General features: G+C 37.6%; 1 protein-coding gene across 2 annotated transcripts in view; it reads left to right on the top strand.

Annotated features, from left to right (window-relative positions):
- Positions 1-17150, top strand: part of LOC100892097 (carbohydrate sulfotransferase 14) — a 32995-nt gene extending 15845 nt beyond the window's left edge. Inside the window, exons 2-4 of one of the 2 annotated variants that reach the window (XM_030973495.1) lie at positions 5880-6004; positions 12488-12531; positions 16187-17150. In XM_030973495.1, the coding sequence (XP_030829355.1) occupies positions 5887-6004; positions 12488-12531; positions 16187-17119 (1095 nt within the window). In that variant the 5' untranslated portion in view covers positions 5880-5886 and the 3' untranslated portion in view covers positions 17120-17150. Of the gene's footprint in view, positions 1-5423; positions 6005-12487; positions 12532-16186 lie in introns of those variants that run through there. The other variant, XM_011678340.2, reaches the window with a different exon arrangement.
- Positions 17151-21412: the final 4262 nt, after the last annotated feature.

Here is a 21412-nt window from a genome sequence, read left to right as displayed (position 1 = left end):
TGTAGTTTGAGTTAAATTCTCCTTTAAAGAGCAGCAATGGCGAACGATTGTCGCTAAATTTCACCAATCGCTGTTCAGATTGCTTTCCTTTTTCGAAAAAAGGGAAAGTATTTTCCTACTGTGTGTTTCTTCCCATGTTCACGCACAGAGGATTGCTAGCCTTCAAGCAACAAAGGCTTGCCACCCAAATGTCTATTTTATCGGGTATTAGAGTGTTTCCACTATTTAACGGTTATTACATTGGTTCCATTTGGTGATATTACGCGAACCCTCGATCAGATAGCATTTGACCCTATTCTGACTGAGGGGCATTTTGGCCTACCGCCCCCACACTGTACAAAATCCACGACGGCCGCGAACCTGCTTTAGATCGCGACTTGTCTTTTCGTTATTTTTTTTTTCAGTGCCTCGAAGCTTTGGAACCAATTTGCAAAATTGGACAATCCTTTGCAAGGTCACATACCGGGCCAAAGATTTAACGAAACGCAAGGGCGAGGGTACACGCTCGCACCCACTGGACTCGAGTGCGGCGTGTTAAAACTTATGACCTGTGCAAATACGTCGATCTAGTATAATTATCTTGGGGCCGGGTTTCGGCTAATTAGACTATAAATCGCTATTTTACTCAGGGGGGGGGGGGGGGGTTCAGTTTAACAGACATTTTCTGGACAGTGAGTTAACACCACAAATAGAACTGTACTGTGCTTTAGTATTTAAGCCCCATTTTTAGCAGGGCTAGCATCACTTTTTTTTCTTGGGGGGGGGGGGAGGTGGGGGTGGGTGGGTTGTAGTATCATATGTTCACTCTACATTCATGATACTTATATATGGAAAGCAGGCTGAGGATTATATTGTGTGTTCTACATTGAAGGTTTTCAAAGAGCGGAACAAATTTCACATTTATATGGAAATGTCTATAATATATATGTACATAGTGTCCCACACGTTACCAAATTGTCCCATGCGTTACCACAGGTAATACATACATTTTGTTAATTCGATAAATCTAACCCAACCTCTTTGCTATGAAATTAGCATGTCCCAAGGTAACTCAGAACTTGTTAAAGTTTCACTAAAATGCGATGTCGCATCTGTAAGTAATTGAAATATATTATCTTCAAAAAGTAACGCGTGGGAAATGCATATTGTGGAACATCCCTCATTTGGGTATTCAGTTAGTTGATGAACAGAAATTCCTAACGTGAATGACCTACCCCATATGCAATATGTCCCTGCACTTTGTTCATAATCTCTATTAAAAACTATTGAAATACATTATAATGGGATGATGTATTTTGTAATGTCCTACGCAGAGGCGGCCCTCCCGGGGGGCAGGGGGCACAGTGCCACCCACTTTTTCAGATACCCCAAAAGTGCCCGTTTTTACAAAGGAAAGTTGCCCCTTTTATTTTGTAAGAAGTGCCCCTTTTACTTTGACAAGTGCCCCTATTACTTAGTGAAAGTGCCCCTTCCCCCTTTTCACCTCTGACGAGAACCCCTTTTATTTTTGACACGTGCCCCTTTTCCTTCGACATGTTCCCATTTTCCTTTGCAATAAGTGTCCATTTTCCATTCTCATAAATCTTGAAATTATCTTGAATAAGTGCCCTTTTTAATCTCTAGTAAGTACCTCTTTTCAGGTACGAGAAGTGCCCCTTTTCACTTTTGATAACTGCCCCCTTCACCTCTGATAATTGCCCTATTAAAAACTAAGAGGTGCTTCTTTTACCTTGACAAATGCCCCAGTGCCCCTTTTTTCCTTTGTAAGAATTGCCCCTTTTCCTTTTAATAACAACCCCTTTTTTAAACTCGGATGGGCACATCTTTCATTTTAACATGTGCCCCTTTTATTTTCTAATAAGTGCCCCTTTTCCTTATGATAAGTGCCCCCATTAAAAAGAAAGAGCTCCTTCCCCTTGTCATAACTGCCCCTTTTAGAAATCTGAACGGTGCCCCCTTTTCATTTTCTTTTATTATAAGTGCCCCTTTTACATTTTCATAAGTGCCCCTTTTCATATCTCGTCAGTGCCCCTTTTCACCTCTGATAATTCCCCTTTTAATAATGATACGTGCCCCTTTTCCTTTCTAATAAGGGACCTATCCTCTTTTCACCTCTTATAAATGCCCCTATCAAAATCTGATGGGTTCCCCTTTTCCGTCAACAAATGCCTACTTCCCATTTTCGTAAACGCCTCTTTTTCATCACTGGTGAGTGCCTCTTTTCAGGTGAAAAAATGCCTCATTTTCACCTCTTATAATTATCCTTTGTACTTTGACACGTGCTCCTTTTCTATTCTAATAAGTGTCTTATCCCTTTCGATAACTGTCCTCTTTTTATGTAATCATTAAACGTGCCCCGTATGTAAAGCCACTAAGAGCAATTTCCCCCAAAGTTCGCTCGCTGCGCTCGCTCGCTTTTAAAGATGATAGAATTATGTTACTTATCAAAGGTCTTTTCAGTCTTCCGTTATGAGAATGTGCTTATAACCCCATCTCAATTGGCTTTTTTTCTCTTTAAAAGATGTAATTTTTCGCACTGCGACCTCAGTAAGATCTTTAATTTTTTTTCTCGCTCGCTCGTTAATGCATATTCAGACATCACACCCAACTGTAAAGTATGATGCTTAAGCGATATCTTGTATGATGTATGAAGAGAAACAAATATTGAAATCATCCCTGATAATATAATCACAATGTAGGGGTATATACCAATGTCTAAAAAAAGGTACTATATTTTCGCTTTGAGATTTCCCACTGTAGGTGCCCTTTTTTCCAGAAAGTGCCCTTTTTTATTGGTGCCCCCCACTTTGGAAGTCGCTCGGCGGCCCCTGGTCCTACGCGTTACCATTACTCATCGATTATGCAAATTTAGTCATTGATTACAGGTTTCATACATTTACACATTTTCAAATTCACTGACTTTCCCTGACTTTCCAGAGCAGATAAATGTAAATTTCCGTGACTCATTGGTCACGTGAGACGCTGATTTACAAAGTTATTAAATTGATCTGAGTGCCATGCACGCAGGGCAGGTTCAATCGCGAATTTGCTAACCGTAAAATATATCTTGAATAAATGATTTTCCATGACTTTTTTTTTCTGAATTAAGTATTTTAAAGTTCCCTGACTTTCAAGAAATTCCCTGACCCGTCTGAACACTGTCTGGACCAAAATTTCTTGAAATCTACGGGGGGGGGGGGGGTTACCGCTTTATAGAGGAAAAATTAAAGCATTCAAAACTGAGAAAGATCAGCCCAAAGAGGGAGGAAAAAAAGGGGGGGAATTTCTAAAAATGAAAAATTCCGACCTACCGACCCGCGTTTTGCCACATCTTTTTGTTAAAGTAGATATTCATTGATTTTAGAAACTAACTTTATTTTCATTATTGCAAAGTTGAAACTTTGATTCGACAAGGTTATCAAAATTCAATGCTTGGAAACATTCGAAGTAATGATTATTATAAATTTCAAAACGCTTAAATACAGCCCCGGCATAGCACCTGAAGAGCTCTCCGAACGCTGCTGAGATGTGTGAGATCACAGTATGGACATGACTTGCACAAGCAGACGATGCCCCATGACATCTCACACATTTTCAGTGCCTGTGTTTTCATCTTCTCTTGAGTTCTTTCTCTTACTTCACTACCGTCAAGCTAAATGTATAATCTATTGCCTCACTCTAAACCACGCGCATGGTTTTATTTTGATGACAAATGCAGCGATACAAAAATAAAGGAATTTGTCGCTTGTAAACAAAATAAGACACCATTGTATATTCAGCTGCACACACCGGGGTATGTTCGGCGTTTCATAAGGGAACAAATGCCGTCCTTAATATCATTTCCGGGGGGTTTTCAATTTGAAAGTCTGGTTTCTTTGATTGTTAATTAACCCCTATCCTGTGTATTTACAAGCAAAAGATTTTAGTTATCAGAATCGGATCATATCCCCTTTTGAATGGTTTGACATGCCATTACATATATATACACTAAACTCATTATAATTTGAGAAATAATAGCTTTGCAATTACGTTCATTCTCTATGGGATGTCGTCTGCTTGGACAGTGTTGGTCCATAAAGTGACGTCATTAAAACATCGTTATTTTTCCGGCGAATCTCTCGTATATCCCAGCTGCTATGGAGGTGGTTGTATTTGTATTTTTATAAATCACCCGAAATGTAGTTGACCTATAACTTGTACGATGGCCATCTGTTAGCTTACCAGTTTCTAGTGATACATTAGTTGACATATTTGTGATTTTCTTTGAATTTCACCTTTAAGGCTTAATAATATGTTCGTTGATAACGCCATCTTAGGCGGCTTGAATCAAGTGTGTAGGGAATATAGAGAACCGGCCAGTTTCTGGACTAAGTCATCCCCTGTACTTCCAAGATATGAAGAGAGAGAGAGAGAGAGAGAGAGATAGGCATACAGAGACAGACAGACACAGAAAGAGAGAGAGAGAGAGAGAGAGAGAGAGAGAGAAGAAAAAGAAGAAGAAGAGAGAGGAGAGATAAAGAGATAGATAGAATGAGAGGATAAGGGAAGTACTCGGAGGTGAACAGGGTCACTCCTCCGCAAAAAATGTTGCTAAATGCTTTAATTGCATTACCAATTCTACCCTCTATTAGCCAATTATAGGAAGTGAAACTATAATTTCACTCTCCATTCATCTTATGTGAATATGTCCCTTTTGTTCTCCATACACATGTGCCTTGCACCCATATGGCAATAGGCCCACTTTGAAGCATGCCCGAAAACAGATTATTTCTTTTAGCACTGATCATAATTTATTCAACTGTTATATTCTTCCTATTAATTTGCTTCAGTCATATCATAAAACATTTATTTTTCACACCCATTAACCACTTCCGTTATCCCACCATCAATATTCTTTGATCTAAGGTGTACCTTTTGTTTTGTTATGAATATACTATTTGTAATGACTTTTTAGCACTATTTAATTTTGTGTTGTATTCTTGTGTTAATAATTATGTAAATTGCACTCAATTCGGCCGATAGGCTGCCATGTACAATACATTTTTTTTTTTATACCACAATAAATAAATAAATATATTTTAATTGGAGAAAAAAAAACGACATTTAATCGAAAGATAACATGCACCTGATAATCTCAGTACGTTTCTGGCAATTTCGTCATTCCTAATTATGAAATTATCAAATTATCACATCGGACATGCCAGCAATGACGTCAAATGCGTCATCAAGCCACGTGACCGTGTTACCTTTTTTCGAAGGGCGTAGCCCAGCTGGCGTGAGATCTGTGAAAAAGGGATGGTTATTATCATTTTTTGTTCAATTTAGAGATTTTCTAAAAAAATCAGAGGCTGGAATATTAATAAGCAGAGGTGTATTCAGGTTTAAAAGGCTATGTTAGTTGGATTAGAGTGGATTTTTAAGACGGTCGCAAGTTCGCAACTATTTTCGAAAAATCAACTTACAGCTATTTCAATACCCTATTGTATGTCCGATATAAATGGTGTTCGGATTATGTAATATGCCATTGTCATGTTCGCATTTTTCAATGAGTGACGCACAAGGCAACAGTTACTATCGTGAAAGTTAAGTTCAAGTTCAACAAGATAATACAAACTGAGAGGACTTTTGATCAATAATGACGATGATAACGACGTTGATGATGACGTTATCGTAGCAAAGATTATGTCCATTTACCTGGCAGGAATTAATTCCTTGAAACGCTAGAGCGCGGTAATGGCAGCACACAGCTAAAGCCAGGGTAATAATTTCCAAATTTGTGAAGGCGCCTTGAGTATCCAATTGGGTGGATACGTGCGCATTAGTGTTTCTTTTATTATTATTATTATACTGAATTTCCTTTTCTTTTTTTCTCTGATCAGGCTTACGATGTTGGATGGATGCAAATTACCTACTTCGGCGGGCGGCACCCTGATAATTGCACTCTTATGTGCATTCTGCATGGCTATAATCTTAACATCTCAAAGTACACTGAATGTTTTACCAGGTAATGATAATTGTGGATGTAGATATGGCTTAATACAAAATAGAGTCTTTAAGCGCTTTACATTATGTCGTTATTATATATTATATTCCACATACTAATAATCTTGCTCTACGATTGGTCAAAAGTAAATCACGTGATTAAAAAAAGTTACACTGTGTACTACACAGTGCAACGCACTTTCACTGAAGATAGTAGTACTATCTAAACATGCAGCGCAACGCACTTTCACTGAAGATTGTATACGTTGCGTATACGTACGTAACTAGTGCATGCACTGTACGTATTGTACACCGTTTGCTAGCTGTTAATTGATGACTTGTTACTCTAGAAGGACGGACGAAATGAAATGTTTCCGATGTGGAATATAAAGCAAATAATCACCTTCTGGTTTCAGGCGATGGCAAACTATGACTTCCTCGTCGATCAGAATGTATACGCTATCTTTCCTCAGCTTCGCTTCGGATTGCTAGCTACATCCAGATCGCCTCGGAAGTGATAGCTTGTCCCATCACCTGCACCAACGGTAATTATTTGCTTATCATCCCGGCCTACCATCGGATTAATTCATGCACACAATGCGCACCATCTCCGCTCACTACGGAGTATTCCTACTATGTGTGGACAACGTGCGGGCATAATACAAAAGAATAGAATTTATTGTCTTCTTCCAAAGTTCGGAGAAACTTTCCTTCCAGGTGATCATACATAAAATTACCAAGCTTATACAAAAATTATAATATAAATACAATCATACCAAAATATAAAATGCATAGCAAGTATGAATAAATAAATAATACATAGCCTACATATAATACAAATTACACATAACATAAGGATATAGGGACGAAGACAAAAAGGAAGAAGCAGAGACGAATATAGAATGAGGGGAATTAAAGGAGAATGTAGCCCCGGGGTAAAGTAACTTAAAAATCGACCCCCACCACCTCCAGGGCCTCACTCTTTTTCAAACAAGTAGGAAGAGACAGAAAGACTAGGGAGAGAATGGAAAAAAGAAGGGGAAAAAGAAAGGAAAGTAACAGAAATAAAAGGAGAAAGAGAGGGGGAGAAAAGGAGATGAAATACAGGAAGATAACAGAGATTTAGGAGAGAGAATAAAGAGGGAGAAAGTACATGGCATATAAAAAAAAAAAGCTTAAAAAGTTATTGGAAGGGCAACTGCACTGCTGCTGCTTGGAGGAAGATTACACAAAGTAATAACTAAAGACCAACTCCCAAGAACATATTGAAATGCATGGAAATGTCGGCGGGCGCATGCAAGGTGGCTACCAGGAAGCTGTAATGAATGGAGATACCGTCTCCAAAAAATTTCCCGAGGAAAAGATATTCAAGATTAACTTGGCTTAACAAAAAGAAATGTAACCCTCTCCAGCCATAATATCCATCAACAGCTGTCCTTACCAATGCACAGTTCCCCTCTGGTATTCCAAATATTACGAAATGTTACGCAACGCCGTCTGCTTCCCGAAGTTCTCTATTCACTCGGTCGTATTAATATGCAGACATCGAGCTTTGAAGACATGCGTGGCACCCAAAAATTAGGTATGTTCAGTGAAGATGTATTTAGCTATAACATATAAAGTACAGAATTCCCGATATAATGACCAGTGTAACTTTCTATTGGTTATCAAATGCTTTTTTTCGTGCTCGGATAGCTCTACTGAAGACAAAACCAGCAAAATTGACCAAGGTAATCGAGAGTTAGAGCGAAAGTAAGCTTTTCATCATCATGACTTTCTCATCTAATTATTGACATTTTCCGAAAAATTTCCGAAATTTGTATATAGCTAGGAAGGAACCGCTCCAGAAAGTTCTCGGGGATCGCGCATTCGTTAAGGATCGCGCCATCACTCGGCTTAACGCTTACAGTCGGCGAATAACAAAAATCAATAAAAGGGTCCAGAACTAAACTAGGGCCAGAGTGACCGGGTGGCGTTCGGTGTCCTAAGACACAGAATGCCGAAAATTGGTTGGCGGAACGCGTCCATCTTCGGCGATATGTGTCTTGGGTCTGACGCATGTCGCCGCGTATATCACGGCGAGATGAGTCCACTGGGAAAATGTGTCCTAAAACTTAAAAATCGACTTGAAGTGTGCATAAAATCTCCACTTTAGAAATAAATGTGTTATATTGTTGGCCAAGGTTTCTGATTTCAAGTCTTTCGGTAGCCCTTTTGGCCGCCATTATGAATGTTCATGGTCAAGGTAAGCACTTTTACTTTTGAAAATTGAATAGTTGAATTTGCCATGTCAGAAATCATATTAGTAGACACTAAATTCATTAGAATCGGACAATGTCAACTGTGCCTGGGAATTTGACCACCAGTCAAAAGTGCGTTGACCTTTTTGACTATTGCGCCCTCATTAAAAGACCAAGGTATGACAAACTATACATTTTTGAAATCCTCATGACCAGACGAGAAATTTGGTATGCATATCGACACGATTGGAATATATTTAAATTTCGACCCCTGTTTGACCTTTGTTGACCCCTCCCGGAAATGCCTGACATTTTCAAGGGGGCAGCCCGAGTCAAACTTGTTCGGTATTAGGGACTTTTAGATTGAGTGGACGAGAACACGACGAACGCCGACTGATCATGCGTGTCAACGTATTCAACTGCCCACGTTGACTACAATTAGAAATCGTTTAGATTGCACTCGACGATGTACATGCATGCAGGAAGTAACACTATGAACATGACGAACAAAGAAAGAGGACAAAATATACAGTTCCTCATTCTACCCTCAAAAAACAATAGACCATTTTCGTAATGTAACCACATTTAATGCACAAGTCTTTGTGAAGAGCCTCAATACAAATTATTTAAATCACCTGATAAGAATAATAGCAATTCAGTAGTCAGAATGCAAACTGCATATATCAAGTGTTGCTAGGAAGGTCAAGCCATAATATTTTCCCAACCTGGCAAAAACTAATGTATGCAGTTTGGATTATGTCTATTGAAATACTACTATTCTTACCAGGTGAATGAAATAATTTGTATTGAGGCACTTCACAAAGACTTATGCATTAAATTTGGTTACATTACGAAAATGGCCTATTGCTGTGGTAGAACATCCCTTCACTGCTCTTATGTAAAAATGTGTAGAACAGGTGAATATGCATGTGACACCTGTTCTACACATTTTTACATAATAGCAGGGAAGGGATGTTCCTTTGTCTACCTGAGGAACTGTATATTTTATGCGCACGCGGCATATACTAGTACTGTACTAGATTTAGGAAAATCAAGGTTGACGCATTCTCGATCGCCGACTGAGACGACGTGATGCATGCGCAGTGCCTTAAAATGACGTCACACGTTGCAGTCAAAGCTGTCGACGTGCAAATCTAAAAGTCCCTATTCATCAGGGAACACAGACGCATATCGGATAGACTATCTCACCACCTGGTCAACAGTTGCAGATTAGCGCACAACTTGTCGGCGGCATGGAGCATGGGGTCAAAGGAAAGCGGTTTGATTCCACTCCTTTCTTTCACCTACCTGTTCTATTCAAGCTAAGTCGATGTTGGCTCATTGTTGACTTTCTCATGTTGGTTATAGTACGCACAACCAGTCGGCCCGTTTGTTTATATTATAAATTAATTAATTAATTAACGGTCACCATATTTGTTTGAAAGAGAAGCTGAATTGGTATGATCGTATTGGCTTAATTTCACATATTTGGGGTCTAAATTAAATTATCTTCATATCAATTTTAGGTCCTAAAAGAGTACTAGAAATGTCATAAATGAGAATAAGAGCAATAACCATGCCCTTTGAAGGCATTTGCGGTCTGAAACAAGAACTCAACTATCCCTTAATGGTACTATGTCCCATTTGCAGGCCAAAAAATGAAAAGGTTAAATTCCAACGGCATCAGTTGAAAGATAATACTGATTTAGATGGCGAGATCTGTACTGCTTACAAAGGACAAAGTTGAAGCAGGTCCAAAACTTTCAGTACCTTGGCTCGTGGGTTGATCAGTCAAAACAAGATCTGAATATCCGAAAGGCAAAAGCCTGGACAGCTTTGATCAAGCTGACAGCCATCTGGAAATCAAACCTCGGTAGAAAACTGAAAGTCCGTTTCTTTAGGGCTTCAGTGGAAACTGTACTGCTCTATGGACTTTGACGAGTAGCCTGGAAAAACAACTGGATGGTTGCTACACAAGACTCTTGAGAGCAGCACTAAATATCAACTGGAGGGACCATATGACCAATATTGAACTGTATAGGGACATTACATCGATCTCAGCCAGACTAAGAGACCGCCGCCTCCGTTTCAGTGAGCACTGCTGGAAGAGCAAGAGTGAAATCATTTCACAATGCTCTTTTGGGAGCCCTCAAGGGGCAAACGCACCAGAGGGCGCCCAGCAATGACTTACATTGACCAGTTAGAAAAGGACACCTGTCTACCAAGACAAGAGCTACCAAAGATCATGGAGAATAGAACTGAATGGATAAAGCTTGTCAAATCAGTGCGAGTACGCTCGACCTAGTAGTACAAATTTAGAACTTCCCTAAAATAGGGGGGCTTGAAAATGTCTTAAAGTGGGAAAATAATGATTATTAGTTGTCGAATTGACTTAAGAGCTATAGAGCCAGTAAGTAATAGTCTGATTTTCAGACCATTGAACCGAATGGTCGTACGTTTTATGCTGCACACAGATTCAATCAGTTTTATTTTGGCCATTACAAGAAGTGGGCAATTGATGTAGAAAAATGCTCATGTACCCTTTACAGCTCATTTTATGTATGTTATTACCAAAGAAGAAAAAAGCCAGTCAGTCTCTCAATAGTGTCTGACAGTGAAGTCTAGCAAGTAAACGGGTTTCCTTGCATAATAGGACATACATGACATATTCATAATTCCTACAAAGTTCTATAGAATTTGATGTTGATGTTAAACACACGTTTGTATGTGTAATGACTTGCTCTGTCTCACAAAAATACATGTATATGCTTCCATAAACAGTTTATTATGGCCACTGACTCTCTCCTAATACCAGTGGCGGATTCAGGGGAGCAAGGGGGCACGGGCGCCCACCCCTGACCATAAAAAGAAGTACAAAACACCTTTTTTAATAAATAAACGAAAACGACCACACCCCTGTTGTTCAAGGAGCGGTTGGGAGGGAGGGGGGGGGGGTGTTGAGTAAAACAAACAAGAATTGTGCTCATTACCCCCTCCCCCCTCGTTGAGCAAAACAAAAAGAAGGTTAACACACTTTTGTATGTGTAATTACAGTCATGCACTGTCTCACTCACTGTACATGCTTGTATAACAATTTATTATGGGCATTGAGTCTCTCCTATTAATCCAACATTAATCATTTTATGGTCTATATGCAAAATTGTTGTTTAGTTTGGGCTGTGCTTCATTTTGAAGGCTCATACTTCATATTAATGACAGTTGTAATAATGATTGAAACGATGTGTATCTACTTGCAGAAAAAGCAGTATTCTGATTTTAAAAAATTCAACCAATATAAATTGAGTTAATGAAGGACGTTCTTTCGCTTTGTAATGAAGAGAGATGTCGCTCACAAAATTGTCATGATTGAAATTCATATAGGTTGAATATTTCAAATGTTTTTTAAAAGAAGGATCGTGGGGAAGTACAAGGTAAATCTTTAAAAAAGGCTAAAAGATCTAAACTAATTTCCGCTTCAGGTTGAGATAAAATATAGGATTGAAGCCGAATCTAGAATATTGACAACGGCTTGCCACACCTTCCTATCTTCGGTTAGCCTAGTGGCTTTAGTCAGGGAGTCAAGTTGTCCATTGTTGCAGTCCGCTTTGATGCAGTCTGTCCATCTCTTAGCTGGTCTTCCCCTTGGTGTTTGCCATGTACATTTCCGTTGAGAAGGATGTGGGGGTATCTTTTTGGATTCATTCGGTTGACATGTCCAAAGCATCTCAATCTTTTTGTGGCAACCCTGTCGATGATGGTTTCTTCCATGTTAAGTTGTGTTCGTATGTGTGTGTTTCTTAGCCTGTCATATCTGATCACACCCATGATTCTCCTGAGGCATGTCATCTCAAAAGTGTGAAGTCTATTTTCATGGACCTTTTGACATGCACCCTTAAATATCGTTCATTTTCCTCTTATTTTTTTGATTAATAGCACACTATATCAAAGGTTAAAGCTGCTAAGGCATAGGGTGTGAACGTGGAATTATTATATGGCGTACGTGGTGGCAAAATAGACTTCACGACTAGCCTAGATATCTACAAACCCAATCACTAATCATGCCCATTGCAAGAGGCCTCGTACCCAGTTCCTTTGTATATGGATGCGACATTACGAAAATCGGCCGAGAAAATATAATCAATAGTTTTTTTTACTGAAATTCAAAGGTTTTTATCCCTTTATCCTTGCTTTTTAATTATGTTAGGATCACTTTAATAGTTAGTTTTCCTCTCAATATCTGTTTTGCTTCTATCGTTCTTTGCCAGGTAATGTCTTTAAGCCGAGTACAGAGATACGTTCCAGCGTGAAGGTAAGTTAACATTAACGGTTATGCTACGACAGACCAGTTTGTAGATTGATGGCTCATGGTACAAATAATCTCACTTTGTGCATTTTAGAGTGATCAGCAGGCGCGTACGCAGGGGGTGGTTTTGGAGGTTAACCCTCCCCTCTCAAACTTTTTGTTTATGTGTGGGTATCGGAGGAACCCCCCCCCCCTCATTTTTTTTTCAAGTGTAAAAAGAAAAAAGAAAAAAAATTGTGCTGAAGGGTAAAAATTAAAAAAAACTGACCTTACCCCCCTCCCCCCTCCCAGTGACCGAAATAATTTTCAAATTTCCGGGAAGAAAAAATAATATCAATAAACTGGCTTATTAAGATTACAGTATGTTAAACACCGATGGCGTATCTGGACCACGTACATCGTCAGGAATAGTGGGTAAAAAATATCAAAGCCAATTGTGATCCATGTATTTAAGCGAGTAAGCAGCCCCCCCCCCCCTCACTCCATAAGCTTGAGATGAACGTATTGGACATGTGATACGTCGTGCCCACTACACGAGAGGATGGAAGGAACACGCGATCCTGTACTATACGTATCCGAACACCTACCCCTTGGATATCCCCCCTGATAACCACCCCAGTCAACTACCCCCTTGGACAACTACCCCCTAGGACAAATACCACCCGGACAACTACCACCTAGGATAATTGTCCGGGGAAGTTGTCCTAGAGGACACTATGAACATGACTGACAAAGAAAGCGGACAAAATATACAGTTCCTCAGGTAGACAAAGGAACATCCCTTCACTGCTATTATGTAAAAAGGTGAATATGCATGTGACACCTGTTCTACACATTTTTACATAATAGCAGTGAAGGGATGTTCCTTTGTCTATCGAGGAACTGTATATTTTGTCCACTTTCTTTGTCAGTCATATCCATATTGGGATGGTTGTCGTAGAGGGTAGTTGTCTGGGGGTAGTTGTCCTAGGGGGTAGTTGTCCGGGGGTAGTTGTCCCAGGGGGTAGTCGTCTTAGAGGGTGGTTGCCCTAGGGGGTAGTTGTCCTAGGGGTAGTTAACGGGGATGGTTATCCGGGGGTGGATGTCCAGGGGTAGGTGTCCTAGAACCTTCCCTGTATAGTACCATTTTTGGGGAACATCTTTGCCATAATATGTACAAATATATTTATAATTGGAACATGAAAAAAGGATTATGGGTCTATGAATTATTATATTCCATGAACAAAAAACACTTTAAAAGAACATAAATCCAAAATTGCTCGCGGCCTCCCTGCTAAGGTCAATCTATTGCACTTACAACATTTTGAAACAAGTTTTTTTCAAAAGTTCTTTTAAAAGCATATTATGTAGGCGCTATCTTGGTATCATCTGGAATGCTACTCCATATCTTGTGTTTATTAAATATGGACTTTTATGAAATGTAAAATTGTTGTCCCTCAGCATCAGTGAACAATAATCATATGCCTGGCTCCTGAACATTTCGTGGCAAGCTCTCACATTAATTTAATTTTTTTAACAAATGGGGTGCTATGAATTAAGATTAAAGCAATTTACACAAACATATATTGCCTTTAGTATCTCTTCTATAGTAGCATAATGGTCATATCAAATAAAATGAAAATATGTGGAGAAACTTAGAGGACATGTTAAGCAATGTTCATAGATCTTCTGATAATAAATAATAGTTATGTTCCTTTAAAACAATGCTAAGCTGTTTTCTACAGTACATTGTTCACGCCATAATGATTTAAATATGCCATGAATAAGTTGAACTAATAACATTTCATCATTCTCTTATTTTTTGGGGAAATACAAGTTTGAATAACTTCAACGACAACCACATCCAAATTCTTTTACTGTGGATGGTTGTTTAACCCTCCATGCACTTTTTGGACACCCCGTTTATATGCATGTACATAATACTATGATATGTATAAAAAGGAATGTTTGTCTTACAGAATTCGATAACGAAATCAAATTGTAGTGATCTGTGTCACCCCAAAACTGGTTTTATATCTAAACATTATAAAGGGAAAACCAACCAACCAATTTGCCCCAAATTCTGGGTTGAAGGACAGGTAAAGAGAACATGGATCACTGTTCGCCAATTGACATTTGAGTTAAGTCGTTGGTAAATATGTTCGTGAGGAGGATTGCATGATTATTTGCAATACGTGCTTAGCCTTGCATGAGAAAAAATAGATGATTTAATTTATGTACTTATATCATAGCAAATATGGTACGGTATACCATCATGAATATTTATCTTTTATAACATAGGTCTAAAAAAAAACCTTCGAATACTACACGTTAACACGCGCTTTAAATGCCGTCCGGAGCCCGTGCCTCATCTGGTCAGTGGCAAAAGGACATTAGGGCCACGGCGTGATTCAAACTACAAACCATGTGATCCACAGTCCGATGACGTATGCACTAGACCACGGCACCTTAATTAAGGGCTGTTTCAGAAGGGATTCAACCTGCCGAATCCGTTCTTCTTTTCAATTTTAAGTTGCCATGATATAGGGCCTAAATACAAACAAAAATCTATTGCCCTCTGGTGCCAGCACCTGGGTCGGTCGGTCGGTCGATTAAAAATTTTAAAAATTGCTTTTTGCTTTTTACTTTTTACCCCTCTTAAAGCTGGTATTTCTCAGTTGTAAATACTCGAATACAAGTCATGTTAAGATGTTGAGATAAATTTCAACCAGACGCATCCATACTTTGTTCTTTTTAAAGCTATTCCTTCATATCTAATGAGGGACACCTTCTAGGTCAAAATATGTAATAGGTATGAGCTGAGAGGCTTTTAATCAGTGAGTAATTTTCGACCGATCATCTCGAGCTTACCGTACCTTTTCAAACTCAGCAGCTGAAATACCCTATCGTTACTAGACATTATCTATTTTTGAAGCAGGAATAATTTTGTATATATTTTCTATAGGTATATAATTTGCATATGTTCTGTTTTTTTTGTATTAATGTCATTATTATTCTTACTCTTATTATTATTGTTATTATTGTTGTTTCTATTATCACATGTATTATCTTTAGTATTATTATTTCAATAATCATCATCGACGTCACTTGTACGTGTCACATCTGATCTCCGTAGTGATACCTTTGTCTTGAGGTCATGCAATTGAGTGTCACTTTTTACCATCCCCGTCGGTTTAAAGTTCTTGTAGTGTGTTTAAGATCACATCAAGCTTCTTCATAACAAACGGCTCAAAATGTCTTACTACTAGTCATCGCAGCTGGGCCAGTTATGTTACGAATGATTTTCTCAATTATGTTTTCACAAATAGAACTCATCATGAACTTGCCAGGGTCACCTTACGTTCTGTTTGTTTTTGATAAATATCATATTACAAAAATATGAATCTAAAAGGATTACAGTCAAATTATAGGAAAAACAGATTTGTCAGACATTTCTTTTTAGTGCAGCTTGCAAAGCTACTTGGTTCTGAATCACCTATAAAGATGCAGTAGGAAAGACTCATTTTCACCGAATCCAGACCCTTCATCATTTATGTGTGGTATACTTGGATGCATAAGAAAATTGAGGCATAATGACATAATTGTTTTGCTCTCTAATTTAGCTGGTCCTAATTTTTATGAGCTCAAAACAAGACTGTCATCTATTGTTGCTTATTTCTAGAAAAACATCGTCTTCAATCCACCCGAGCCGAGGTCGTTTGAGGAAGCCATCGATTACGCAAACATGATGGTCGAACAGAAACGACGACGGGCACTAATCGAAGAGGCATGCACAGCTGCTAATATGTCCCGCCAAATCGATCTAGACCATAAAGGCAGTGTCTTTAAGAGCGTGGGGCATCTTCTGGTTGATGACAAGTATAAGGTCCTCTTCGGTTTCATTCCAAAGGTCGGATGTACCACGTGGAAGGGTATCATTGGAAAGCTACATAGGAAACATAAAAACGATTTAGCAAAAATAAGCACTTTGAGGAATTTCGGCGACAATCATACTGAAATTTACTACCGCCTACAGAATTACAGGAAAGTCTTATTTGTTCGAGAGCCAATTACCCGAATGTTGTCTGGCTACCTTAGTAAGTTAAGGAATTTAAAAAATCTCCAGAGGACTTGGGAACAATTTATCGGAAAATCAATCGTGAAAAGGTACCGAGGATATAACCATGTAGAAAGATATGAAGATGAAATAATCAAACCGTGGATGAATATCACCTTGTCAGAATACATTCAATATATTACGGACATCGGAAGCAATATCCACATGGGTGAACTCAATGACCATTGGCTTCCTCTTCACGTGGTGTCAAACCCTTGTCAAATCCACTATGACTTTATCGGTCACTATGAGAACATGGCAGTCGAAGGACCCTTTGTTCTCAGGTGGCTTGGGGTAAATAACCTGATATCATTCCCCCCAGTGCATGAGTCACACGCTTCTAACGCACTGATCAGAGAATATTCAGAAATATCCCTCAGTTTTCTTAAAAGAATATCGACATACTATTCGTTTGATTACAAAGCATTCGGATATCATATCAATGAAACACTATCGATTTTGATGAAAGGTATATTCGATGAGAAAGAAGATGACTAGTACATGGATCCTAAATAAAAAATAAAAATCATGATGAGAATTGTTAATCTTCTATCTTTTCAATTCAATATATGTATATTATATATGAATCTATACGCGAATGTGTGTGTGTGTGTGTGTGTGTGTGTGTGTGTGTGTGTGTGTGTGTATTATTCATTAGATCGAAGATTAAAAGATGATTTTAATTATAAAGAAATTCTAAGTAAAATTTTTTAAAATGCTTGTATGGTGGAAACAAAGAGATTTAACTATTATGGGTAAAATACATTTGCTAAAAACTAAAATTAAATTATATTTCATCTCTCGTTATTGTCCCTCATTGGGTATACAAAGAAGTTGCAAAAATTTCATTTGAATTTATATGGAGGGGGAAAGATAGAATTAAACGGGCAATAATGTATCAGGATTATGACTTTGGAGGATTAAGAATGATTAATTTTGAAATGTCCGTTAAAATATAGCGCATAATGTGGATAAAACGTCTTTTATATGGAGACAAAAGTTTGGGATGGAAATTGTTTTTGATCATTGCTTACAGTTTGTGGGTGGTAGATTTATTTTTGTATGTGATTATGATTTAAAAAAGATTAAACTCGTTTTAGATATTCCACCATACTATATGGAAATGTTGCAAGCATGGCAAGAGACAAGTAATTTAAGATATTTGGAGGGTTATATTGATCCAATTATTTTTGATAATCAGAATATATGTATAAATGGAAAAAGTATATTTGATAGATACTTGTTTGAAAGAGGGATTGTTCAACTGAATCATTTGGTTGAGAAAGGTCATGTTAAGTCTGTTAAATATTTTATGAACCTCGGTATGAAAGGTAATAATTTGCTTATGATTATTGATATTTATGATGCGATACCCAGGTTATGGAAGGATGATTCAGGGTTAATAGAATTCCTCGAGGTTGATTTGATAAGCTTTAATACTTATTTCCATATTTCTAGTAAAAAAATACAGTTTGTGGATGTGGGTTCAAGAACAATCTATGATTATTTTATCAAAGCACTGCAACAAACGTATGATTTGCAGGTAAGGGATGGGCAAAATGATTATGATTTTATAGATAAAGAATTAAAAGAAATATTTGTTAGACCAAGAATTACTATACTCATTAGAAAACAACGTGAATTTCAATTTAAATTATTGCATGGAGCCGTATACACTAATGAGCATCTTCATAGATTTGGTTTTGTTGGTGATAATTTATGTTCGTTTTGTAAGCAGGAAATAGAGACATACAAACATTTATTTTTATCTTGTGGGAGCGTTCAAAGGATATGGCAGGCTTTAATACAACTTTTTGAGTTAGATGAAATTAAAGATTTAGAATGGCGAGATATATTTGTTGGGTTGGTAGGTAGTTCATATAGAATAAAAATGTGTAATACTATCATTTTCATGGTGAAGTATGTTACATTTATGTCAAGATCGGGGGGGGGGGGGCGAGTACTAACTTTAGAAAAGATGAAAAAAAGCATTTTTAAGTATAGGGATGAGGAAAAGAAAATAGCAATTAAAATGGGAAAGCTGGGATCACATTTTTGAAAGTGGGAGTAGCTTAAGATTAATTAAGATTTGTTTTCTTCTCCACCGTGAGCCTGTTAAAAGCGTAACTCGATTTTGCGGCCTGGATAACTTATTTAGTATATTTTTCTTGAGTTGGGAATGTTGGCAGACATCCACTGAGTGAGTAGTGTGTGTGTGTGTGGGGGGGGGGGGGTGGGTGGGTGGGTGAATATGTGTGTGGGTGGGTGAGTATGTGTGTGGGTGGGTGAGTATGTTTGTGTGATAGAGGGTGAGTATGTTTGTGTGATGGAGGGGGCAGGGAGGGGGCAGGGCGGGGGCAGGATTGTTTCAGTAAAATTACCTCCAGATTTGTTTAAGTTGTTTTTGTTGTAATATATAAGTGAATAACATTTACAATTGACATATTATGTTTAGGTACTTATACGTTTACTTTGTTGCTAAGTTATATTATACTGCAAATAAGTTTGTGTTTAATTATGTTTATGTAAAAGCATCAATATTGAACAAGTTTATTTTATTCAATTGTATGTCATGGTTTGTATTACACATTAATTTGGAGAAATAAAACAAAATTGTTTAAAAAAAATTAAAAAGTGTATTCATTATGATAGGAAATGAAAGTGCGAGACTTATATCTAGCCCTGTCAACAAATATTGACATTACTGTATGCAGACGATACAATAGTTCTTGTGTAAACTGAAAGTGATCTTCAACTTGCTCTTGATCCGGTATCTGATTGCTGTTAAAATGGTTTCTTCAAGGCAACACAGCTAAAACCAAAGTTGTTGTATTTTTCGTTGTAAAGTTCGAAACATTTCAACATGTAAATTTGATGATGATATTGTACAAGTTGATGATGAATATATACGTATATCTTGGAACTACTTTTAACTACAACAATAATTTTCGTAAAGCACAAATTAAGCGACTCAATCAAGCTAGACGAGCAATGTATAGTTAATTGCATTGACCTATTGATATCCTCTTGGAATTATTTGATCAACTTGTGTTGTCTATTGATCTGCTCTATGGAAGTGAGATATGGGAATTTAAAGAGCTACGTGATCTTCAAATTTTCCACATGAAATTTTGTAAGCAAGCCTTTTCTGCGTGCAAAAAAACTGCGAATTGAATGGTACTTGGAGGCTGAAACTTGAGAAATATATCGAAAGCAGAATGATAAACTTCTGGTGTAGGATTGTACATAGTGGACAAGATAAGGTTTCTGGTAATATGTACATTGTAAAATGACTCTTTAAGGAGCATGCCTATCAATCACCTTCATTTGGTTGAAACAAATCAGGCTGAACCCGGACAATATAGGGATGTCTAAGTTATGGGAAATTTGTGAAAATAATAATTGTGATTGGGTCCAAAAAACTGTGGAACGACGATTGAAAGATTCTCATGCCCGGTATTGGTTTTCTTGTATGTACCATAATTCACACTGTTAACTATCGAATCTTCAAACATATGTTAAGAATGATACTTATTCGATTTCATTTAAAAGAGATCGGACAAGTTTAAGCCGTTTTCGCTGTCGCTGTCATCAGATGCCGATCGTATATGGTAGATATTCAAATACTCTCAGGGAAATGAGGTTGTTTAGGCTACTCTCTGCCATTTGCAATAACCTGGGGACAAGTTCTATTACTTTTTAGTGGGCCATGCCTTTCTTTCAAGACAGAAGATTGTTCTTCGACAAATATTTTATTGAAAGATGGAATAAAATGAAAAGGGATCAACTTTTTAATTCAGATAATGCACAAACACGCTTAAACAGGGTAAAATTCTTCAAAACAATGATGCTTCTTTTCCATCAATTTAAGCAGGTATACATAAATTGGTATTAGTTTAATATTATCTTCATATTTCTATGTTTTGTCTTATATCAAATTATCATTAATTAAAATGGCAATTTACTGGTGTCAGTAATTTTTTTTGTTTAATTGCTTCCATTAATGTTGTCATTAATTGATATTATAATTATCATTATATTTCTTATCATTATTATTGTTACAATTGTTATTATCATTATCATTATTATTATTAAAAAATGTTCACTATCGTCGTTAATGATATTGTTATCGATTAATATTAATTGATTTTAATCGTATACTGTACAGTGTTACATTGACAAATTCAAACTGATTGTAAACTTCTTCGATACCCCAATGTGGATAACATAAGAATAAATTGCCATAGTCCTTGTCATCTTCATAAAAGGCGCAAAGAAAGAGATACAGAACACGAATAATTACGTCACAAAGAGATAAGGCAGACGGTAAGAATAGGCACGTGCGATGGAATGTGGAATGACGTAATGACACGTCGTAAAGAACCAAAGGAGGACAAAAAATGAAAGCACATGACAAAGGACGTGACCAACATGTCAGTAGAGTAGAAAGAAAGCATAGAATATATATGTAGAGAGAGAGAGAGAGAGAGAGACAAAGAGAGAGACAGAGAGAGGCAGAAAGAAAGAGGGTAAGAAGGGACGGGGCATATAATAATCAAAACAATTGAAATACCAATATCCTTGAGAGAGTTCTCTTCTTTGCTATGACCGGTTTCAAATAATGGTATGTATGTTTAAATTTTTATCTGAAAAACGGCTTTTGCTGAATGCGGGCACAATTATTGTATTTGTTTTTAACCGTAAATAAATAAAATATACCATACCATATGTATGCGTGTGTGTGTGTGTGTGTGTGTGCGCGTTGTAACTGTAGTGGTGTGCATGCGTGTG

Source organism: Strongylocentrotus purpuratus, unplaced genomic scaffold, assembly GCF_000002235.5.
Source record: "Strongylocentrotus purpuratus isolate Spur 01 unplaced genomic scaffold, Spur_5.0 spur5_scaffold_6, whole genome shotgun sequence".
Taxonomy (NCBI): Eukaryota; Metazoa; Echinodermata; class Echinoidea; order Camarodonta; family Strongylocentrotidae; genus Strongylocentrotus; species Strongylocentrotus purpuratus.
Note: the sequence above shows the minus strand (reverse complement) of the source record. Positions and strands in the feature narration are given on the sequence as shown.